Source organism: Culex pipiens, chromosome 3 (genome assembly GCF_016801865.2).
Source record: "Culex pipiens pallens isolate TS chromosome 3, TS_CPP_V2, whole genome shotgun sequence".
NCBI classification, from domain to species: domain Eukaryota; kingdom Metazoa; phylum Arthropoda; class Insecta; order Diptera; family Culicidae; genus Culex; species Culex pipiens.
Window position 1 is genome coordinate 13404495 of NC_068939.1, and position 21972 is coordinate 13426466.

Consider the following 21972-nt stretch of genomic DNA (forward strand, 5'->3'; position numbering starts at 1 on the left):
AAAATGTCTTCAAACCTCTGCCATTTTTCGCAACATATTTGATACGAAAGTAATTTTGACATTTAAACGAGGCAAAAATATATTTTAATTCGAAACTGTTGAGCTGCTCTACATTGTTAAGCCAGGAATTCTCAGCAGTGACGACGGTGGCACCGCCAAGTGACGTCATTTTTGTTATAGCTGGCAAAAAATCATGTAATAAGTTGGAAATATAGAAATATCATCAGGATGTAGTATAAACAGTCAGTTTCAAGAAAATGCATGCAAAATATGTCTTTTCTAACAATATTTCATCAGAATTTTAAAATTAAAATTATTTGTTGTGCTTCGAATCCCGGACACTGATAAAAGCGGATTCGAAATCCGGACACTTTTGCTTCGAATTCCGGACACTCGATTTTACTTATGAATCGCACAAATTTGGACTGAAATGTTAGTGAATGGCATTCTTTAGGTCTCAAATAAGCTGTTAACATCAAAACAATCGATAGTTTATATAAAAAAAATCTAGAATTTAAGGAAATCGAAACCATAAATTTCTGCTTTGTCTCCCGGTGCTTCGGACGCCTATGAAATATTTCAAGTGAAATGTTTCGCAGTTTTGGTAAACTTATAATTTTATAGTATTTAATTGTTTTGGCATTAACTACAGCGTTCAAACAAACTTAAAATGAAAGTTGATGTTGGAATTCATCAAATAATACAGTTTTGACATTCATAATGCGAACTTATATCCATATAATTGATAAAACAAGATGAAGTGTCCGGGTTTCGAAGCGTCCGGGAATTCGAATCATGACGTTGTATCCTTTACACCCTTTTTTATTCAAGATTATATTGTACGGTCAGTTACATATAGGACTCGGCCGTTGGAAACAACCGTCGTAATAGGCGGCGGGTCAGATACCGGATTACAAATGTCAAAACCTCACCCCCCTCACTTTGTCTCGCCATCCAGCTGCAGTTTTGTTGATAAACAACGGAGCGTTCTTTTATTACGTAACGCACAAAAAAATGATTTTTGGACCCCCTCTCCCCTCGTAACAAAATGTCCATACAAATTTTAAAAATTTTGTATGGAGCCTAGCAACGCCTTCGACCCCCACTCCCCCCTACTGCGTTATGTAATAAAAGAACACTCCCCAAGCGGAACACGTGGTGTCATCGGTCGCATGATGGCGGCATCGAGACAGAACTAGGGATATAATAAAAATTGAAACTTATTTCAAGAAAAGTAATATTTTACCAACACGATACAAATTTTGCAAGAATAACCGGCTCCGTGGCTTAATGGTTATGGCTTCTGTCTCCCAAGCAGAAGGTTCAGGGATCTAATCCCGGTCGGTACCTTTGAAATTTGGAATCAGGAATTTGAATATGAATAAAAACTAAAATGAAATCAGGTGAGATTCGAACTCACACCTTTGGATTGGTGGTCTGGGACGCTAAGCAGTCGGCCATCAGAAGGTTTACACTCTAGCAGTGAATTGATCCGTAGTGTTGAAACATGTTATCTTCTCATATTAAATACGCGCTGATCCCTGATTTGCCTGAGGGGATTGGAAGTCTAAATATAGATCGAGTTTCCTTCAGATGCTTGCTTCTATGTTTAGGCGGGGCCGAACAATGCCCAGCGACCTCGGAATTGGACCGCAAGGAGCTCTGTCATTCTGAAATGGGTCGTTGGAAGCAGCGCGAGGGCTGTCACCACCTAATACCCGGGACTGAGATAAGCTGTATCAGCATTCGGCATATACACAGTCTGATACAAATTATACTTTCCCATAATTTCGCTACCGGTTAGCGTGTATTGGATTGGACCACACACACACACACACGATACAAATTTTGCAAGAATGTATTTTTGATGCTGGAGAAGTAGGGCGTCCAATTTTCCCGGGTTTTGAATTTCCCGGGAAACGGGAAAAATATTTTTTAAATCCCGGGATTTCCCGGGATCCCGGGAAATTTTTGAAACAGTCAAAAAAATTATGTTTTCATTTTAGTGGTTATGTTTTCAAGCATAAAATCATGGAATAAGCTCAAAATATTAATTGGTGATAATCTACACTTAAATCGAAACAAGGACAGCAGTTTTTAGATTGCTTAAAAAAATTAAAAATTAGTTTTTTTATCTGTGTTTTGCTTTGGATTTTGAATTAAACACAATTTAAAATACACTGTGATTCAAATTGAGTATGTCTTTTTTAAACATATTTTTTAATTTATTTTTGTAGATGACGTGACTAGCCAGAAAAATTTCTTTGAAAATGTTTAAAAAAAAAACAAGAAGCGAAAACAAATAAAATAATACCGGTCAATGTAAAATTTTAAATAAGTTTTTAATTTCATGTTTCATATAAAACATATTTTAAAAATTATCTTTGAGTTACTACTGCCAGCTGGGTAAAATCGACATTACAGTCGAATAGTTACAGGAGATTTCAGAGCAATTTGGAAATCGATGTACTTGTTGTTTTGTTCTGTTCCTGTTCTAATGAAGTCAATCAAAACATTATGCAAAAAAGGGCAACAACGGCTGTCTTAATTCGATGAAAAATATTTTTGTTAGTTTTTTTTTTAAATCAAAATCATAAATATACGTTAATATAATACCCAGTCTTTTAAAAATATAAAATAACCAAATATAAAATATTTAAAGCGCTATGAATTATGTAATCTAAAATTTAAACAATTTTCCCTTTTAAGCCAAATGAAAGCTAATATATGCCGAATAAAAATGTTAATGCTTTAAAATTCTTATCGATTACTAAGAATTCAACTTGTTATCTGATTCCACAACAAAATCCAGAATAAAATTTGATTTTTCTTCAATTTCGGGAATTCCCGGGAAAATCATAAAAAATCCCGGGATTCGGGAATTCCCGGTTTTGGAAAAATCCCGGGTTTTTGTCCCGGGAATTCCCTGGATGGACGCACCATGGAGAAGTGATTAAAGATAGAAGTTGTCAGCCATATATTTTCTTTGAATTTAACTTTTTCACAACAATTGGGCACCCATAGGCCTACCCACGACTGTTCTCACTGAGAATTTTAGCTCGAGCCTTGCGTCGCACAGTGGGGCCAGGTTGTGATAATAATCTTTCCCAGTTTGAGAGCAAAAAAGGGGGGAGGGGTCAATCAAAATTCCAAGATTAGTAAAATTATCAACTTTTAAATACCTCTCAAATGCAGCCAGAAGCATCCAATTTGGTTTACAACTGGCTGAGCTATGCAAGTTTTAGGAAAAAAATAATATTTGCCAATTTTGAAATTTTCGCTGCTAGAAATAACAAAAATGTCTGCAGATATTTTTGTTATTTGTAGTAGCGAAAACGTAAAGTTTTTTTTTTTCTCAATAAATGAATCATTTCGTCGCCGTCGTGCTAACTTGTCACAAGTGCATTTTGGGCCAAATTGAGTTAAGAACGCCATTTTGTACAGCTAACAATGCCTCATCTTTTGACCTTCACAGATCCTCAAAATTCGATTTCAATCCTGAGATATTAAAAAAAAAAAAACAAAAAAGCTCCGCGGATTTTTTTCACTTCTCATATGAAAGAAGTTTGAATCTTGTTTTGCTATCTTGACACATCCGGAAAATTGATGTAAGTGCAACAATTGGCCAAAGGGATTTCAAGCCAGAACGCGTTTGACACAGGGGTCTCGGAACGTCGAAATGGTGGGTGCTACAAGACAGCACGACAGCGTCGATTTGCTCTTCGATTTCTTAACTAGACAAATCCATCATTCATTACTGGTGTCAAGTAATTGGTCAATTTTATCCAATTTCAGCAGTGGTTGAGAAACGGGGTCTTTACAATGTAATTGACTTCCTCGTGATGATATCTGATTTATGATTTTTTTTTCATAGCATGTCAAGGAATGTGAAAATTACAATCAACAACATAAGTATTTTATGTCCAAAATATAATCACAGGGTGACCACTCAAATCCCATTTTCAAATTCCCGACTTTTTCCCGACTTTCCCAGAACCTCAAAAAATAGGTATTTCTTATCTGAAGAATGATTTCATTTCAAAAACTCTTTATAAAAAGTCAATATAAACTGCTGGACAAAATAAAAAAAAAATCAGACAATTTAAGTAAATAAATATATTTTCAATTTTTATTTTTTAAATAACCAAACATAAAGTTTTTTTGAAACTTCGTTTCTACTGGCAATGAAAATGATGATGACAAAAAGTTAAAGATAACAAAATTTTAAATTTTATTCTTATGTTTATATTTTTTATCAAATATTAAGATATTTTTTCACTTGATTAACGGTGCACATCAAACAGAGCTTTTACACCCAGAGTTTTGTTACAGACATTTTAGTATATTCAAAACTACGGGTAGAATCGAAATATATTTTTATTCATCCTCAAAAGTACCGTCCATAAAGTAATTTACAACAAAGTTTGACTAATTTTACAATCCCGTTGTTGCAGGATTGGGTCCGTAAGTTTGACAATTTTGGAATAAGAAAACAACAACTTCCTTCGTTGCTGTGCACCCTTAAAGTTATTATTTTTCAAAGAATTTAAAAATATCTATGAATTTGTTTAAAAGATGTTTTACGAAGTATCTTTTAAAATTTTATAAATTTTGCTATTTTATTTTATGAATCAATTTCGATTTATCGAAGTGCCAGTATTAAAATGTTTTAATGTTCAATAAAAACTTCAGTTTGACAACATTTCATATTAAACCACTTATTTCATACGAATGTTTCTTTAAAAAAAGTTCTCTAAACTTATTTGTTATAACTCAAACAAAATCTTATTAATTTAATCAAGCCAATGCAAATTTTAATTAATTTTTTCTCACAAAAAAACATGATTTTTTTTACAAGTTATTGAGAGTTCATTAATAAATTTCTTAACAAGTGGAGGCTTTTTAAGCTTTGTACAAATTTTGAATTTTCAAAGCACAAAACGTGAAAAAATGTAAAACTTCAGAAAAACTATATTTTCGTAAATTCATCAATATACTGACCATATCTGAGAGTCCAAAATTTTGATTAATTTTTTTACCAACCATTTTTTTAGAATTTCAAGGTTTTGAAATATTTTTAAAATGTAAAACAGTTTTTACATTTTTTCATTCAGGACAAAAAAACGTTTGTATTATTTTCGATATTTAAGTTTTCCGAAAACTGAAAACGAAGCTTTATCTATAGTCTATCACACAAAAGTTTAAGGGAATCAAATATTTGGAAACTACATTTGAAATGACTGAACGAACATTTAAACAAATTGACCACAAATAAAAACTATGCCAAACTGAACTTGGATTCATTTTTTAAATATTCAACCAATTTTGCAAAATGAAACAAAATCAGAATCATAACTATACGCTGGTCAAGTTGTTATTTGAAGTTATATGTTATGTTCTCATTTGTTCGATAAACTTAGTCAAAAATAAATAACAATCATCGTGTTCATAAAAAAATGGGTCAAAAACATGCCACAATTATCTTCTGAAATTCATTACGATTTTTAACGTCTTATGTCTTAAAAGGCCTTTTCATTCTCATAAAGATTGAAATAAGGAAAGGAACCTCGAAAGGAACCCTAAATGTGAAGTTCGATGCTAAAGACGAAATGAGTGAAATTAATTTCAAAGGTGTACAAAATATTTTAAAATTATTCAAGAGTTTGAAAATATTTTTCAAACTGGTATGCTTGGGATTCCCGACTTTTCCCGATTTTTCGTGGACTTTGGAGAATTCCCGACTTGAGTGGCCACCCTGTTTAATCATCAAAGCAAAATCCATATCTTCCAACGAAAAATCATGGCACGATTGATAATAAAAGCAATCACTCAATCAGAACGTCTCTCGTCCGCCATGCGTTTCATTTCGCAAACGCTTTTTTCTTTCAACGTCTCAAAACGCGTGACAAAATTTTCCCTGGGGCAAAGTACCCGATGGCACCTATCCAGGTTTTTAAGCGAAGATGGCGTTCGAATGTTGAACGTCCGATATGTCAAAATCGCGCAGTAGCACCAACATTAGACAAAAAATGTGGCTGTCATGCCATGGGACACTTTTTTCGCAATGTTGGTACCACTGCGCGATTTTGACATTTCGGGCGTTCACCATTCGAACGCCATTTTCGCTTAAAAAGCTGGATAGGTACCTTCATATCGAAATGCACCCCGTGCAACGCAAATCGAAATCAATTTCCATTTCTCTGTGAGCTACCTTTTTTTTCCTCTGCGACGACTGACTAGAGATTGAGGTGTTTCATAATCGGTTTAACGGCTTTTTTACTTCCCCCCTATAAAGCGGTCGGTTCCCTTTTGGCCCTTTTTAGTTGCATTCCGTTGGTGTTCGGTAGTGCACGCTGCGATTTGAAATAATGTTAAATTTACTTCGATTGATTTGTTCTCTTTTGGTGAGTGTTTTTTTTAAACTTCAAAGTTGTCAAAGATTTAATTGAAAATTTGCAGCTTCTATCAGCATTGATCGACATCGCAGCATGCCGTGACCAGACACTGCGATTACCTCGCTACACACGATCGCAGAAACCGTTGAAACGGGTCGAGATTCGAGTCTTCCGTGGCTCCTTGGATCCGTACTATGGTCACATCCCGTGGGGCTACTTTGTTAAACAACCGGCCGAAGAATAAAGAAAAAAAAGTTAAAATGTTACAAAAATGACTAGCTTTATTGGCGTCGTTTCCAACGTCGAAATCAGAACTCTCTATTTTCCAAGAAGCTCGGATACGCCACAGTGTTCATGTACGCTGGCATCTGCTGCGTCAAATTCTTAAATTCTTCGACGTGCTGCTCCTCGTGGTACATGTAGTGCGCCGCAAGCGATATCACAACCATGGGCCCGTCCTTCAACCCAGTAGTCGACTCAATGTCCAAGAAAAACTCCCACGGAGCTCGTGACTTGGCTTGCAGGAGGTTCACGTAGTGCACGGACTGTCCGTTCCAGGGCACGCCACTGGGTGGAATCGAATCGCTGAATGTCCACCCAATAAGGTCGTTTCCTCGGAGCGGTGAAATGTACAGTCCCATCAGGTTGGGGCCTTCGATTGTGAACCGGAATCTTCGGACTGTTGAGGTTATGTCTTGCTTCGAAGTCAGGCTGAAGCTGATCGGAACTGGGAAGTGCGGTCGCGACTGAGCGGACATCCAGTAGCTTTGCTGGCGTTGGCGGTGGTACCGGTTGATGTAGAACGGGAATCCGCAGTATAGCTCTTTGTCGCAGAGTTCTTCAACGGGAGCGGATCTTTGTTTCCAAATGGGCACTTCCTGGAATAGTAGGTCCGGTGTGTGCCGATCCATCGGGTAGAGGAAGAAGTTTGTACCGGAATCTCGCAGTGAACCGTCGTAAGCGTAAAAGTTGCGTTCTTGGTGCTGGAAGGATCGTTGAACTTAGACTTGGTTTTGATCAGCATGCGGTTACAATACTCACAAAGATGTAGTACCGTTGGGGCGTTGTAGCTTCCCGGAACGGGAACCCAACGGACGTAAACATCACCACGATCGTGGTAACAAACAGCAGGCCTGCTACGATGAAGAAGTACCTGATCTTGGGCAGCAGTACGATCAACGGAGCCGACAGTCCGACTAGAAACAGTGACATTAGCACGCTAAACAGCGCCATCATCAGGTCGGGATTGGCGGTGGGATCTCCGCGGCCGGTCATCGGAATAAACACGGCAAACACCGTCGTGGTCAGTGAGCAGAAGTAGATCAACGGGATCAGCTGGCCGGTGAGGTGAACGTAGATCCAGAAGTTGAGCTTGAACTTGATGGCCATGTTGATTAGGGTCGTTAGGGAGTGAAAGATGATCGGGAATAAGAGGAGGTACGCCGAGCGGATACCTCCGATGGTGAAGGTTAGCAGCAGGGCAATGTAGATGAAGCACTGTGCGTGTAGGAAGAGCAGCACGCGACCTTGGTTGTTGAGAAAGTCCTGGAAAGACCTGATAAATTACGGGGTTCAAAATGGGTTTGTGATCGTAACTTACAACTCTCCGGAACCTGATGTACAGCCACGGACCTAAAACCAGACAGGCAATAAAAGGTACAAAGTACAGTCCAAACAGTAACCAAGTAGAGGTAAACCAAGACATTGATCGTCCAACAGCATCAACGATCACCGCCACAACCAAACTAACACCTGCTCCCACCACAATCGACGAAGTTTGTACGATCAACGACAAACCGCATTCCATTAGAATCTGCCCCAAATTGGCTCCCTCCATCCGGACCATCATCACAACCGTTCCAACGATCAAGCCCAGTCCGACAATCCCCACGGTGCAATTTACGGCGTACGCTACAGCTCGCTTGTACGTGATCTTGAACAGGTGCATAAAGTCGAAGAACGTCGGCGAATCTTCGCGGTACTTTTCCACGTCCAACAGTTCCTCGGCTTGCGCCAACCCGATCGTTAGCGGGAGCAGATTGTCCCCGATGTGCTGCAGCGTAGACTCCGAAATGGTCTCGAACGCGTCATACTTTGTGTGATACAGGTATCCGTAGGACGCCAAGGCAAAGTCCATGCCGGGCCAGTTCCCAACCTGGGACAGGGTTTCAAAGTCCGTGAAAGACGGAACCAATCCCAGCTGGAAGACTTCCTCGCCCAGCGAGTTGGCGTACGGACGCTTCGCGTACCGTTGGTAATAGTTCATCAGAAAGGGGAAGTCTGGCCCAGACTGGAACATGATCTCGCGACCTCCGTTGGCGGCCACGTCCAGGTTGATGAAGGCCGACACGTTCGCTGCTAGCCGATGTCCGGTGACGAATCCGTGAGCTCCCTGCATCATGTTTTCTTCGCAGCCGTTAAACAGGAAGATAATCCCATGTTGAAGGGGTAGGTCGTACTTGGACATTTGGCGTAGGACTTCCAGCATGACCACGGTCATGGTTCCGTCATCACCGGCGCCGGGACTCGTCACCGCACTGTCAAAGTGAGCGTTCAGCAGCAGGTATCGCCCGCTAAACTGCCTATCGGATCGCTTTCTCAGCGTTACCACTACGTTCTGAACATCTCGGTAATAGCCCGTGATCGGATAGTCCTTGTAGTCCAGAAAGTAGCTTCCCGCAGCTTCCTGAACCTCCACGGTGATCAGATTCGAGGTGTCCGCACCTCGTATGATTTCATTTACAGTCTCCACCAAAAAGTTGACGGCGAATACCTCATTCGCAGCGCTTCCGACGACGCGCGGTCCGCGACTGGTCAACGTGCGCAGATGGTTGTGAGCACGTTCAGCTACAAACTCCGGCTCTGTGTGCGTCTAAACGATACGAGGAAAAACACTGTAAACGCGCTGACAGACTGCACGACGCCACCAGTACCTGTTCTTCAGCTAGCGTTACACCTTCCGGTAGCGTCGACCAGTTCCAGTACGCCAGAAAGTAGATCCCGATTCCGAGTGCCGGTATCAGGACACTCCAGCACAGCGGAATCACGTGACTCCGAGAGAGTTTCCTAAAAAACAAAATGACTCACAACGGTAATGAATCACTCGGTAGTACGAGAACAAGCGAGACTTACATTTCGGGGCTTGAATGCACTCACCAAGATGGTCTAATTAGCACTGGTTCGCGACTTATCTTCTGCTAGCCAGAGATGGTACTACACGACATTTGATTGGCGCTATCAACCTGGCGCAGGCAGGCAGGCAAGCGCACACGCTTATCTCCACAGCTGGTTCGCGACTAATTTGGAACTCGAAGAATTTAAATTAACTTTGTATGTTTGTGTTGGTCGGTACAACCGACTGAGCGATAACCCGAAGAATGACCAATTCGGCGTAACGAATCGAAACAATCGAGGGGCAATCGCGGATTTCGCCGACTTTATTAAGCTGATATCGAATCTTATCTTAGAACACCCTGCTTTCAAGATAGCTCGGGTACGCGACGACGTGGGCATAATCGGGGAAATGGTCTACAAACTGCTGGAACTCGGCCGTCCTGGGCTCCTCGTTGTTCATGTACTGACCCACGACGTTCAGGATCAGGCTGGGTTCCGTAAGCGGTTTCCCCGCCGGATGCATGATCACGACCCAGAAGCGAAGCGGCGAGTAGTCGATCCCGTGCACAAAGTTGACAAAGTGTACATCTTGCCCCCGCCAGCGAACTCCGCTGCGAGGAACTTCGCTGGAGAAGCTCCACTTGTACAGGTAGTATCCCTCCAACGGTGACACGTAGAAGCTCATGTGCGAAGGTCCTTGCGTGACAAACTCGTACCGTGTGAGGTCCGCATCAATCGCCGTCTTGCCGACGAATTCCAGCGTGACCTTCGGCTTGAGGTCCGGCTTCTCGGCTGGCAGCCACCAAGCTACGTTTCTCCGCGCGTGGAACCCACTCTGGTAGAACGGGATCCCGCAGTACAGCTCCCGGTCACACTCGTCGCCCAGCTGGGTGGCGCGTGCCATCTCCGGAACCGTATCCATGATCGTGGCCGGCGAGAACACGTCCTGCGGGTGGATGTAAAAGTGGCTGTCGGACTTGCGCAGCCGGCCGTCGAACTCGTAAAAGTTGCGATCCAGGTGCTGAAAGTAGATTGTGTTGAGTGTTTGTCCGATTTAGGTAGCCTACATACTTACGAATACGTAATATCGTTGAGGTGACGTCTCCGCGCGGTACGGAAAGCCAACTGGAGTCACCGATACAATAATCGAAATGGCCCAGAATGCTACCACAAAGCCAAAGTACACGAACGGTTTACGCATCATGGCGACGAGTGGAGTGAGGAACGTCGTGATCATGAGTCCGATCACAACGGCAAACAGTGCGATCAGCATGTCCGGATTTGACTCGGCGTTGCCACGGTTCTGCATCGGAATGAACGTGCTGAACACGGTTAGCGAGAAGCTGCTGAAATAGGCGATCGGGATGATCTGTCCGATCAGGTGCACGTAGATCCAGTGGAACTGCTTGAAGCGGATGATCATGTTGACGATCGTGCTTGCGTTGAAGAAGATGACTACGATGGCAAATATGTAGGCCGATCGAATTTCCATTCCGGTCATGACCATCATAATTACGATGAAGATCATCTGCTGGGCCATCAGGAACAGCATGATCCTCGTCTGGAGCAGGACGTCTTCAACTTTGTAGAACATGATCAGCAGAACCGGTCCCAGCACGGTACAGATGATGAACGGGCACATGTACAATCCGGAGATTAGCCACACTTCCGTGAACCAGGACATGGCTCCACCGGCTGCGTTCATGATCACGGCCATCAGTATCGAGAAGCCGATACCGACGGCGATCGAAAGCAGCTGGACACCGAAATTGATGAAGAACTGTGCGACGATGCGGCCGTACGTCACGTCGTTATCGCTGGCCATGATATCGAACGATCCAAAGATCAATCCAATCCCAAGCATAGCCATCAACGTATTGATCGCGATGCCGGCCCAGTCCGGGTAGTAGACCAGGAACCAGTTGAGGAAATCGAAAAATACCGCTTTATCATAGGAGTGCTCCTTCATATTTTCAAGTTCTGGAGCGTTGGCAAGAGCACGCGTCAAACCAAGAATGTTATCTCCGGTATGCTGCAAGGTTTCCATCGGGATCGTGTCAATGGCATCGTACTGTGTATGGTACAAATATCCCCACGTACTGTGTGCAAAGTCCATCCCAGGTCGACCACCGACCTTGGTGTACACAAAGTAATCTGTTTCCGACGGAACGAGGTCCGCCTGGAAGAGTTCCTCAGCTAGTGCCGTACAGAACGGATGCTTGACGTAGTCTCGATAATATTCCATCAAAAACGAATAGTACGGACCGGCTTGGAACATGATCTCGCGACCTCCATTCGCCGCCACGTCCATGTTGATGAACGTCCTGACCCTGTCCCACCACGGATGCAGCACAAACGCGTGAGCTCCCTGCAGGCCATTTTCCTCAAACCCGTTGAACACAAACACCACCCCGTGCTGATACGCGGTACTGTCCAACGAGAGCTGTCTCAAAACCTCCAACATTACAACGGTCATCGTTCCGTCATCACCAGCGCCAGGACTTTGAGCTACGCTGTCAAAGTGTGAACTCAGCATTAGGTAGTGCTGTGGCTCCGGTCCCGTTGCCGGAGTTATCTTCACCAGCACGTTCTGGACACCCTGGTAGGCACTGGTCATCGGGTAGCTTATGTAGTCAAACAGCATGCTACCACGCTGTTGCTGAACCTCAAGCTCGAATTTGTGCACCGGATTCGCCTCAGCAATGATGTTCTCGATCGTCGATCGAAGAAAGTTCACCGTGAACACCTCGTTCGTTTGTCCCCCACCAACTCGTGGCCCATTGCTGGTGAGCGTCACCAGGTTCTCCTTGGCGACCTGGGCGATAAACCGACCCGGATTGCCTGCCTGATCCGACGTTGTCAACGCGGTTGGTAGCGTGACCCAGTTCAGATAAACCAGAAAGTACAGTCCGATGACAGCGGCCGTGATGGCAAAGGACCACAGCACGGAGATGGTTTGGCCATAACTTTCGTCCTGTTCCGCGGCACGATCGCTGAAAGTGTTCAACTGTGGTGTAATGACTCAGCTGAGAGTTCGGTTTGATTACTTACGACTTTAGCCGCAAACGCTTTCTGTACGATTTAAACATGACCAGTTCGTCGGACCTCCAGTTCACAACTGAAAAGGGGGTTTTGGGGCGGAAGAGATAAACGGGTTTACTTTGAACCAAAAATGCCTTATCGTTACGGCGAATTGCTTATCTAAGATTTTGGGCTGGCCAAAAAGTATAATTGTCCGAGCGATGCATTTTGGATTACTTAAAATTTATATTTTTAGCACTTTTGAAATGCAGCTTCAAATAAAATAATATTAGTAACGATACTCGCCGCCGAAGAATTCATCGACGTCATCGATATCGCCAGCACCGGCGTTGTTCCATACTGCGAACAACGCAAAACTGCATGCACCTCGCCGCAAGCAAAGCAAAGTAGCTCGATTAATGAACGATCAGCAAAACCTTAGGTGAGGGGACTCTGGGAGACTTTTTGTCAAACAATAAATTCTTTATGTATTGGACAACTGAACTCAACGCCAACTGATTTAGTTTGAAATCTTTTAAACATTCCATTAATTTCGAATTTACTTAAGGAGGTAATAGACTACGGCAAACAAACAAACAAAATCGCACATTTTGACAGTTTGCCAGTTTGTCTGCGTTGTTTGTTTGAACAACTGTCAAACGCGAAAATGTGCGAATTTGTTTGGTTGTTTGCCATAGTCTAATACCTTCTTTATGCGAATAAATTACAAGAAGTGATTTAAACAATACGTCGTTGAAAGCATTCGGCAACGAAAATAACTTCTTCCACAGATAAGTTACTCATCTGTCGATAAGGCAATCAAAACCAAAATTGACTTCGTGGGTGCACAATGGCTGGTCGTCCACCAAAACGTAACAGTATCAACCCAGCGCTGAAGCAAGTGCGACATGTTCAAATCCTACCGGGACCGATTACGACTTAAGGCGTGAGTTACTGCGGTTCAACGTGACTCATTCTCATAGTCTTAACCCCTCACGAATTTCAGCGATCGAGCGGCAGAACTTGACGGCAGCTATGGCCAGACCATCTCCGTGATGTGGTCCTTCGCCATCACGGCCGCTGTCATCGGACTGTACTTCCTGGTTTATCTGAACTGGAGTTCGCTTCCAACCGCGTTGACAACGTCGGATCAGGCAGGTAATCCGGGTCGGTTCATAGCTCAGGTCGCCAAGGAGCACCTGGTGACGCTCACCAGCCGAGGACCACGAGTTGGTGGGGGACAAACGAACGAGGTGTTCACGGTGAACTTTCTTCGATCGACGATCGAGAACATCATTGCTGGAGCGAATCCGGCGCACAAATTCGAGCTTGAGGTTCAGCAACAGGACGGTAACATGTTCTTTGGCTACGAGCTGTACCCGATGACCAGTGTCTACCAGGGTGTGCAGAATGTGGTGGTGAAGCTGACGCCGGCAGCTGGTCCAGAGCCGGAGAATTACTTGATGATCGGTACGCACTTTGATAGTGTCGCGCAGAGCCCTGGAGCCGGGGACGCTGGCACGATGGTCGTCGTAATGCTGGAGGTTTTGAGACAACTCTCGCTGGACAGTACCGCGTATCAGCACGGAGTGGTGTTTGTGTTCAACGGGTTTGAGGAAAATGCCTTGCAAGGGGCTCACGCATTTACGCAGCATCGCTGGTGGGAGCGGATCAGGACGTTCATCAACTTGGACTCTTCGTCCAGCGGTGGTCGCGAGGTCATGTTCCAAGCCGGGCCGTACTATTCGTTTCTGATGGAGTACTACCGGGACCATGTGTCGTATCCGTTCTGTACTGCTGCAGCGGAAGAACTCTTCCAGGAGGGTTTGGTACCGTCCAGAACCGATTATCAGGTTTACAACGAAGAAGGTGGTCGGCCCGGGATGGACTTTGCGCACAGTACGTGGGGATATCTGTACCATACACAGTACGATGCCCTTGACACTGTACCGATGGAGACTTTACAGCACACCGGGGATAACATTCTCGGATTGGTGCGAGCCCTCGCAAACGCCCCAGAACTTGCAAACATAGAAGAACACAAGGGGAGTAAGGCGATCTTTTTCGATTTCCTCAACTGGTTCCTGATTTACTACCCGGACTGGGCTGGTATCATCATCAACGCAGTAATGGCTGCCATTGGGATAGCGTTGATCTTTGGATCGTTTTTCATCTTGGCCAGGAATGATGACGTGAGCTATGGTCGCATCGTTGGACAGTTCTTCATCAGTTTGGGTGTCCAGCTGATTTCGGTTGCTTTGGGTATCGGATTCTCGTTGGTAATGGCCGTGATCATGAACGCAGCCGGTGGGGCATTGTCCTGGTTCACGGAGGTTTGGTTGATCTTTGGACTGTACATGTGTCCGTTCATAATCTGCACCGTGCTGGGTCCGGTTCTGCTGATTAGGTTCTACAAAGTTGAAGACGTCCTCCTCCAGACGAGGATCATGCTGTTTCTGATGGCCCAGCAGATGATCTTCATCGCGATTCTCGTAGCCATGACCGGGCTGGAAATACGGTCTGCCTTTATGTTCACAATCGTGGTTGTTTTCTTCAACGCAAGCACGGTCATCAACATGATCGTTCGCTTCAAGCAGTTCCACTGGATCTACGTGCACCTGGTTGGACAGATCATCCCGATCGCTTACTATAGCAGCACTTCCCTGACCCTGTTCAGCACGTTCATTCCGTTGCAAAACCGAGGCAATGCAGAGTCAAATCCGGACATGCTGATCGCACTGTTTGCCATCGAAATTGTATTGATGATCGCTCCCTTCCTTACTCCGCTGGTCGCCATGATGCGTAAACCGTTCGTGTACTTTGGCTTTGTGGTTGCGTTTTGGGTGATAAGCATTATCGTATCGGTGACTCCCGTTGGCTTCCCGTATCGTGCGGAGACATCTCCCCAGCGGTATTATGTGTTTGTAAGTAGATTTAAGATCTTAATTAGTCAGAGGGTTTCAACGAGTTATCGTTTCAGCACCTTGATCGCAACTTTTACGAGTTCGGCGGAGAGTTGCGCAAGTCCGACAGCCACTTCTACATTCATCCGTTTGATGTATACAGTCCCGACACGATCGTGGATACGGTTCCGGAGATGGAGCGGGCTACCCTGCTGGGAGACGAGTGTGACAGGGAGCTGTACTGCGGGATTCCTTACTATCAGAACACGTACCACGCTCGGCGGAACATTGCCTGGTGGCTGCCAGCGAACAAACCCGCCCTCGATCCACCGGTCATCCTGGAGTTCCTCGGAAAGGAGTCCGTGGATGTGAATGCTACGCGGTACGACTTCTCCATGCAGGGGCCATCGCACATGAGCTTCTACGTGTCACCGTTGGCGGGCTTCCGGATGCTCGCATGGAGCTTCTCCAGTGACGTCCCGCACACTGGAGTTCCCTGGAATGGTCAGGACGTCCACTATGTCAACTTTGTGCACGGGAATGACTACTCGCCGCACGAGTTCTGGGTCGTGATCGGACATCCGGCGGGGAAACCGCTCACGGAGCCCAGCTTGATTCTGAACGTCGTCGGACACTACATGAACAACGGAGCGACTAGGACGGGTGAGTTCCAGCAGTTTGTTGACGGTTTTCCTGATTACGCACATGTGGTGGCGTACCCGAGTTATCTGGAAAGCAGGGTGTTCTAAATTACAATCGAAAATAAAAAAAAAGCAATTCGATCTTCCTAGTATACGACTCTTACCCAAGTTATATTCCCATCAAGCCCATTTGCATGTTTATTGTTTCTCTCCCAGCATCCTCCTCGATTACGAATTCTTAAACTTGCTCCTTAAAACATTTCATCCCACCCTCCAGCTCATTGCGCTGCCCTAGATATATCAACTCGGCTTATGAAGTGCCAAACTTTTCCGCAGATTTTATCGATTTTGAAAAACATCCATCTGTGTCGAGCGCTGAACGACTGTCGACGACTACCCGACCGGCTGCTGCAAGAACACAACAACCGAAAACTCGGTTAAAACGACTGATGTCTGTCCCCTACCCCCCCCCCTTCTCTTTCAACCTCCGCTTCCGGCACTCGACACAGATTCCGTATACTACGTATACGGTGTGTGTGGAATGCTGGCCGCTCTCTCGCCACATTTCAGATCAGATGTGCGGGCAAGGATGCGAGAGTACATAGGGAGTTCGGATATCTACTCAGGACCATGTGCCTCTTCGGGAACGGTCCGAACGATGGAGGAGGCTCGCCGTCGGTGCGTGCACCCAAATAAAAGATTGCATGCAATGTTGCTAAAAGTGCTCGAAAAAACCTCTTTTATCGCGATTCTGATCAAGATTGCACATCAAATCATCGTGGCTTTAGTGTATCTTTAGTTTTCACATCGATTCGCTGTAGATTCGTGTTTAAATTTTGAAATTCAGCATAAATTAAAATAAGTTGCAAAATTCCCAACTTCAGCCATGTGCAACAATTTCCACATCACCCATGCGGGAAACCGATAATGGGGTAATTCATGCGTTCCAGACTGTCAAAATTCCAAAACGTCATTGCCAATCTTCGGTTCGCTGCTTTTGTTCGTGTTTGAAGTTTCGGGCCGAGACTCTGAAAAAAGTGCATTGTTCTAGTCGTCCGCTGTCAAAATTCTGGCAACGTGGCGGACTGATGGAAGCTGCACGAAGTGCATTGTTTACATTTTTTCAACCCTCTCCGCAAACGTCAAACCTTACATAATTGCTGCCGGATCTTTTCCGGAAGAGATTCGGAGAAAGATCCGGCAGCAATTTGTACTGATTTGACGTTTGGTTATGTTATTTACTGCTTGCAAAAAATAATCATTTGCATTGTTTTGTAAACAAACTTTTTCGCCAACCCAAGGCTTCTTTGGGTGTACCGAATTCGTAAACAGAGAGAATTTCCGGCGCGGCGCCAAACACGGGGAGAGCGCAACTGCTCGACTGCTCGACGGGCGCGGAAGCATAAAAAGGGCTCCGATAAGGCCGAGCGGGTTTCAGTCTTCGGTGGTTCTTCGTGCAGTGCGGACGCGAGATCCTGCGGGAGTACACGCGGTGTTATCGTTGGCTAGAAGGGTGAAGGAAGTGAGTTTGAGGGTGAGAGAGAGGGGAGAGCGGAAGTGTGTGTGTGGGGATTGTTGTTGTTGGTGGCAGGGGGAGGCCCCCAAGAGGAATTCCCAGTGTCTGTACGTTTCGTCCAGGTGGTGTGGTATTTATTTACCAACCCTTACGGATTCTTTCGTGATGGGAAGCTTGGGGTGGCAAGAGGAGTGTGTGGGAAGACTGGTTTACGATCCAGTCATTAAGCAGCAGCAAATCCTGTCTATGAAATTTTAAGAAGCTCGTCGTGAAGCACCTTAACAGGGGAGACACAGTCATCATCATCGATCGAAAGGGGTTGACCCTTGAGACAGAGAAAGAAGGCGGAAAAAAATCAATCGGAGTGGGTTCAGCGAAGGCTTGACTTCCGGTTGGAAAGTCAGCAGTCAGGTGCGGACGGGATTCCTTCCGGGAAGTCTCGCGTCGAAAAAGTGTGTCGAGGCCAGCGGACCACGTGAGTGTCATGACGTCGAGTACTAGCAGTATTACGCGATAGTAAAGCTGGCAGGTCAACCAGACCGGAAAAACCACGAAAAAACAGCTGAAAGTTCGTCCCGCGTCCACTTCCTCCGACGTGCTTTCTCTCCAGCAGTTTGCTCGTTCGAGCACTGTTGAAAGTATTGATTGGTTCCAAGTGATTTCAATTTGCTCTCATCGTCGTCGTCGGTTTGAAGGGCAGAAGGATTTTTTTTAAGCTGGTGAAGTGTTGTCCTTTCCGGCGGAAGTCGAGTGTCGCAGGTTGGTTGGTGAAAAGAAGGGGAAAAACAGAGAATAAAAAATAATCAATTTTCGCCCAGTCGTCTGTCGAATTGGAAGTGACGTGTTGATTAAAGCCCTGAATTGAAATGGAATAGACGACGAGGAGGGAGTGACAAAGTGAATTCCTGGGAATCGACCAGGGCTTCTTCGCTCGAAGATGAAGCTGAGTTGGATAATATGCCGTGCGTAAACAAGTGGCTTCGGGACGACGTGGGACACGTGAGACATCAAGTCGTTTTGGTGTTCATCCAGGAATGAGCAAACCAGCAAAGGTACGAATTCAGCATTTGTTGTTCTTCCTCAATTGATTGATGGGGTGGAGGCAAAATTGTTTAGAACTAAAGTGAGTTTTTTTTTGTAATAGAAAAGCCGTCCTGTTGAGCAGTTTAAGGATGACCAACTTAGATAAGAAAAAGCTTTCAAAAAAAAAAAAAAACTCTCGGAAAGTTGCATGCATTTTCAATGTTAAAAAATCCGTTTCGCAAATATGTATCGCTAGACAAGAATCACTGATTAAGTTGGTTTCTTGGGAAGAGTTTCAGGTATGGATTTATTTGACTTTTTTTTAGACACCGGATAATTGTCGTGCAGAACCAAGATATTCTAATTATTTCAAAAATTTAAATTTTCTAAAATTTTAAACATTCTGAAATTTTAAATTTTCTAATATTCTGAATTATCTGAAATTCACGATTTTCTAAAATACTATTTTTTTTTCAAATTATGAAGAGTCAATTTTGGACGGTGGGGCAGCGTGCACGCCTTGCAGGATTATTCGTGTTTCGAGCGTCTTTTTTTCAGTGATTAGGATTCAATTATGTTCCACCAGTGCGAGTGGATGGTTGTGTTTGTGTGCAGAGTGAAGACAAAAATCAGGAGTGAGTGAAGGGACGCGCTGTAGTAATAAAAAAAGATCTTGGAAATTATCTATATTAATCGGTGAGTTATTGTGCGCTTAAAGCCCTTTCTTCATCATCGCTGATTGGAAGGCACTTTGAGGGTTGAGTTCGTTAGGATAATCGCGTAACAAAATTATTTTTGTTCAACAAAAGCGTTGTGTGGTGCGCGAGTGTTTTTTTTTCTGTGTTGAAAAGACCTTCCCATAGCTCCGTAGCTCGGAGGGCTCGACGTCGGGTGTTTGTGTGTCAAGCCTTCTCCATAGCATCGTAGCTCGAGAGGCATCGAAAACCAATACCTTATCTGGCTAACAGAAAGACGATCGCAAGGCACGTTGGCGGTTGAGTTCGTCGTGTTTATTCCGTAACAAATTTAGGAATTAAATGAATCTATAATAAAAATTAGTCCACGCTATCATTGCAGCATTGCGTTTAACACCTCATTCTATAAATAAAGATTATTTGGCCTAATCTTTCCACAGCCGGCTGTCTAAGATTAAACCATTTCATTAAAAATTTAAACACAGTTAAACGGGAAATGTCTCATCTGCAGCATCCGATTGTTTGCCTTGAGATTAATACATAAACGCATTGAACAAACACTTTGATTTTGGGTCGCATCATCATCTTCTATGGTGAATCCTGACCAAATATCTTACCTTAATAACATTTTTTTAGGTTCCTGGCGCTTGTGGGATGTAAGCACAGGGTAAACCAGCTGCCCTAGTAGCAACCTGCGCTAACTAACATTCCCGTCCCTTAAAATCGAGATCTACAAACTGACATGGCGGGCGCCGTTGGTGGCCAATGACTGTTACCTATTCGCAACTGATCTAGCTTTAGCAATCATGGTGTTTTATCTTTTCGGCGCATTCATACATGCTGTTGATAAGGGAAACACCACTAGATCGTCGAAGCCTATGATCGACATTGACAAAAATCGACATTGAAAAAAATGTTTATTCGTCAAGCTTATGTAGACTACCCGCATAAAAAAGTACCATATCAAAACTTTTTCTCATATGGTAATTGAACTTTAAACTATATTGTTATTACCATTTCCTAAAATGTTTGACTACTATTTTAGAAATGGTATATATATGGTTGGCATGAATTTTTACTATCTCTCAAATGGTTTAACCATCTGGCATAACGGTGGTTAGCAATGGTAACGTTAAAAAACTCAGTACTATTTTCGTCTAAAAACTGTTTGTTGTATGGTTAAGAAATGGTTTAAGTACTTTTTGGCAAAAAGTAACCTTAAAACAAACAGTTCACAAATAGTTTAATATAGTTAAATTTTAATTTTGGGAATTTGTAAAAACGATTTCACAAATAGTTACCATTTCTCAAAGTGTCATTGTATGATCCAATATGGTAATCAAATGGTAATTTTTTTATCCGGGTACTTACAATTATCTTACATACTAGATATTATTTATATTGTACAGATTTTTTCGTAGTTCCGGTTTAGACATGTCTGTATGTACTGTGAATTTTCATTATAAAAGCGCATCATTTGATGTAATGGCGAATTTTTTAAATAAATTGTCGTGTATGCAGTTATTCTAAAAAGTGTTGAATGTCTAAGAGTACGGCTAGGTTCATGAATACTATTGCGTATTTCTGAAAATAATGCTGCTGACTGTATGCGATGAGAAATAATGTCGTTGATGAAAGAGAGCATGGCAAATTTACGACGTTCTTGTAATGATTGTATGTTTATGAGCATGCAGCGTTCTTCATACGATGGGAGTGGAAATGCAGTCCAGTTAAGTTTACGTAGTGCGTACAGTAAGAATTGTTTTTGGACAGATTCAATACGTGCTTGGTGTACGGCATAGTATGGATTCTAGACGATACTACAGTATTCCAAGAGTGGCCTGACATACGTTATATAGAGTAATTTAATAGTATACGGGTCCTGGAAGTTGAATGCAAAGCGCTTTATAAAGCCTAATGTACTTTTTGCCTTGTTTATTATTGTATTATAGTGTTCTACAAAAGTAAGTTGTGAGTCTAGGATGACACCTAGATCACGTACTACTTTGCATTTTTCTACTGGTTGGTTTCCTAATAATACTGTTATGTTTGGTGTCATGCTCGGTCGTGCTGAAAGGATATTACGGTTCTGTTCAGCAACGGAGGGGCAACCATTGGTGGTCTCTCATGCTCATGCTCATGCTCATGCTGGATTTATTTGACGTTTTTTAGAGGTGCACAATGCTGAGAAAAATCTGGATCTGGATTAAAAATTTCCAAATTATTTTAGAACAATGCTGGGGTCATATTCAAGCTCAACGACCCAAAACATGACAACGAAAATTTGTAATTTTTTCGATTTTTCATTTATTTGAAATAAAGTTTTTCCACCTCTTTTTTGAATTTTTTTTTCGCATAAAGTAAAATTAACAAAAAACTTATATTTATGCGATTTATGACGAACTCTAGCAATTTTTGATACCGAGTCCTTCAAAACAACATTTTATGTTTCCATACGAACTTTTCAAATGTTCGATTTTTGAAACTTCATACCGTTTTTTCTTAAAATCCTTTCCAGTTGATTAAAACAAAAACACATTTTTGCGAAAATAGTAGAAAATTGCTACCGTCATCAGGGGTGACATTGGGTCTGGGGGGTGAGATTGGGTCATACAATTTTTTTTTTTAACCTCTTTCTTTTCCTGTTACACACAACTGTAAAAG

General features: G+C 43.3%; 3 protein-coding genes across 3 annotated transcripts; 1 reads left to right on the plus strand and 2 right to left on the minus strand.

The window, feature by feature from the left end:
* Window positions 1-6654: 6654 nt before the first annotated feature.
* On the minus strand, window positions 6655-9654 carry LOC120419492 (endoplasmic reticulum metallopeptidase 1-like). Its single transcript, XM_052710985.1, has 5 exons — window positions 9528-9654; window positions 9329-9461; window positions 7996-9267; window positions 7437-7940; window positions 6655-7378 (listed from the first exon to the last, which is right to left on the minus strand). Coding segments are annotated over exons 1-5 (2586 nt in total). The 5' UTR covers window positions 9530-9654; the 3' UTR covers window positions 6655-6703.
* A 155-nt stretch (window positions 9655-9809) lies between these two features.
* On the minus strand, window positions 9810-12727 carry LOC120419485 (endoplasmic reticulum metallopeptidase 1-like). The gene is made up of 3 exons (XM_039582170.2): window positions 12561-12727; window positions 10585-12502; window positions 9810-10530 (listed from the first exon to the last, which is right to left on the minus strand). Exons 1-3 carry the CDS (start codon window positions 12596-12598, stop codon window positions 9859-9861), a joined length of 2628 nt encoding a protein of 875 aa, XP_039438104.1. The 5' UTR covers window positions 12599-12727; the 3' UTR covers window positions 9810-9858.
* A 410-nt stretch (window positions 12728-13137) lies between these two features.
* LOC120419486 (endoplasmic reticulum metallopeptidase 1-like) lies at window positions 13138-16226 on the plus strand. The gene is made up of 3 exons (XM_039582171.2): window positions 13138-13476; window positions 13537-15454; window positions 15511-16226. The coding sequence occupies exons 1-3, from the start codon at window positions 13439-13441 to the stop codon at window positions 16180-16182; spliced, it is 2628 nt and encodes an 875-aa protein (XP_039438105.1). The 5' UTR covers window positions 13138-13438; the 3' UTR covers window positions 16183-16226.
* Window positions 16227-21972: the final 5746 nt, after the last annotated feature.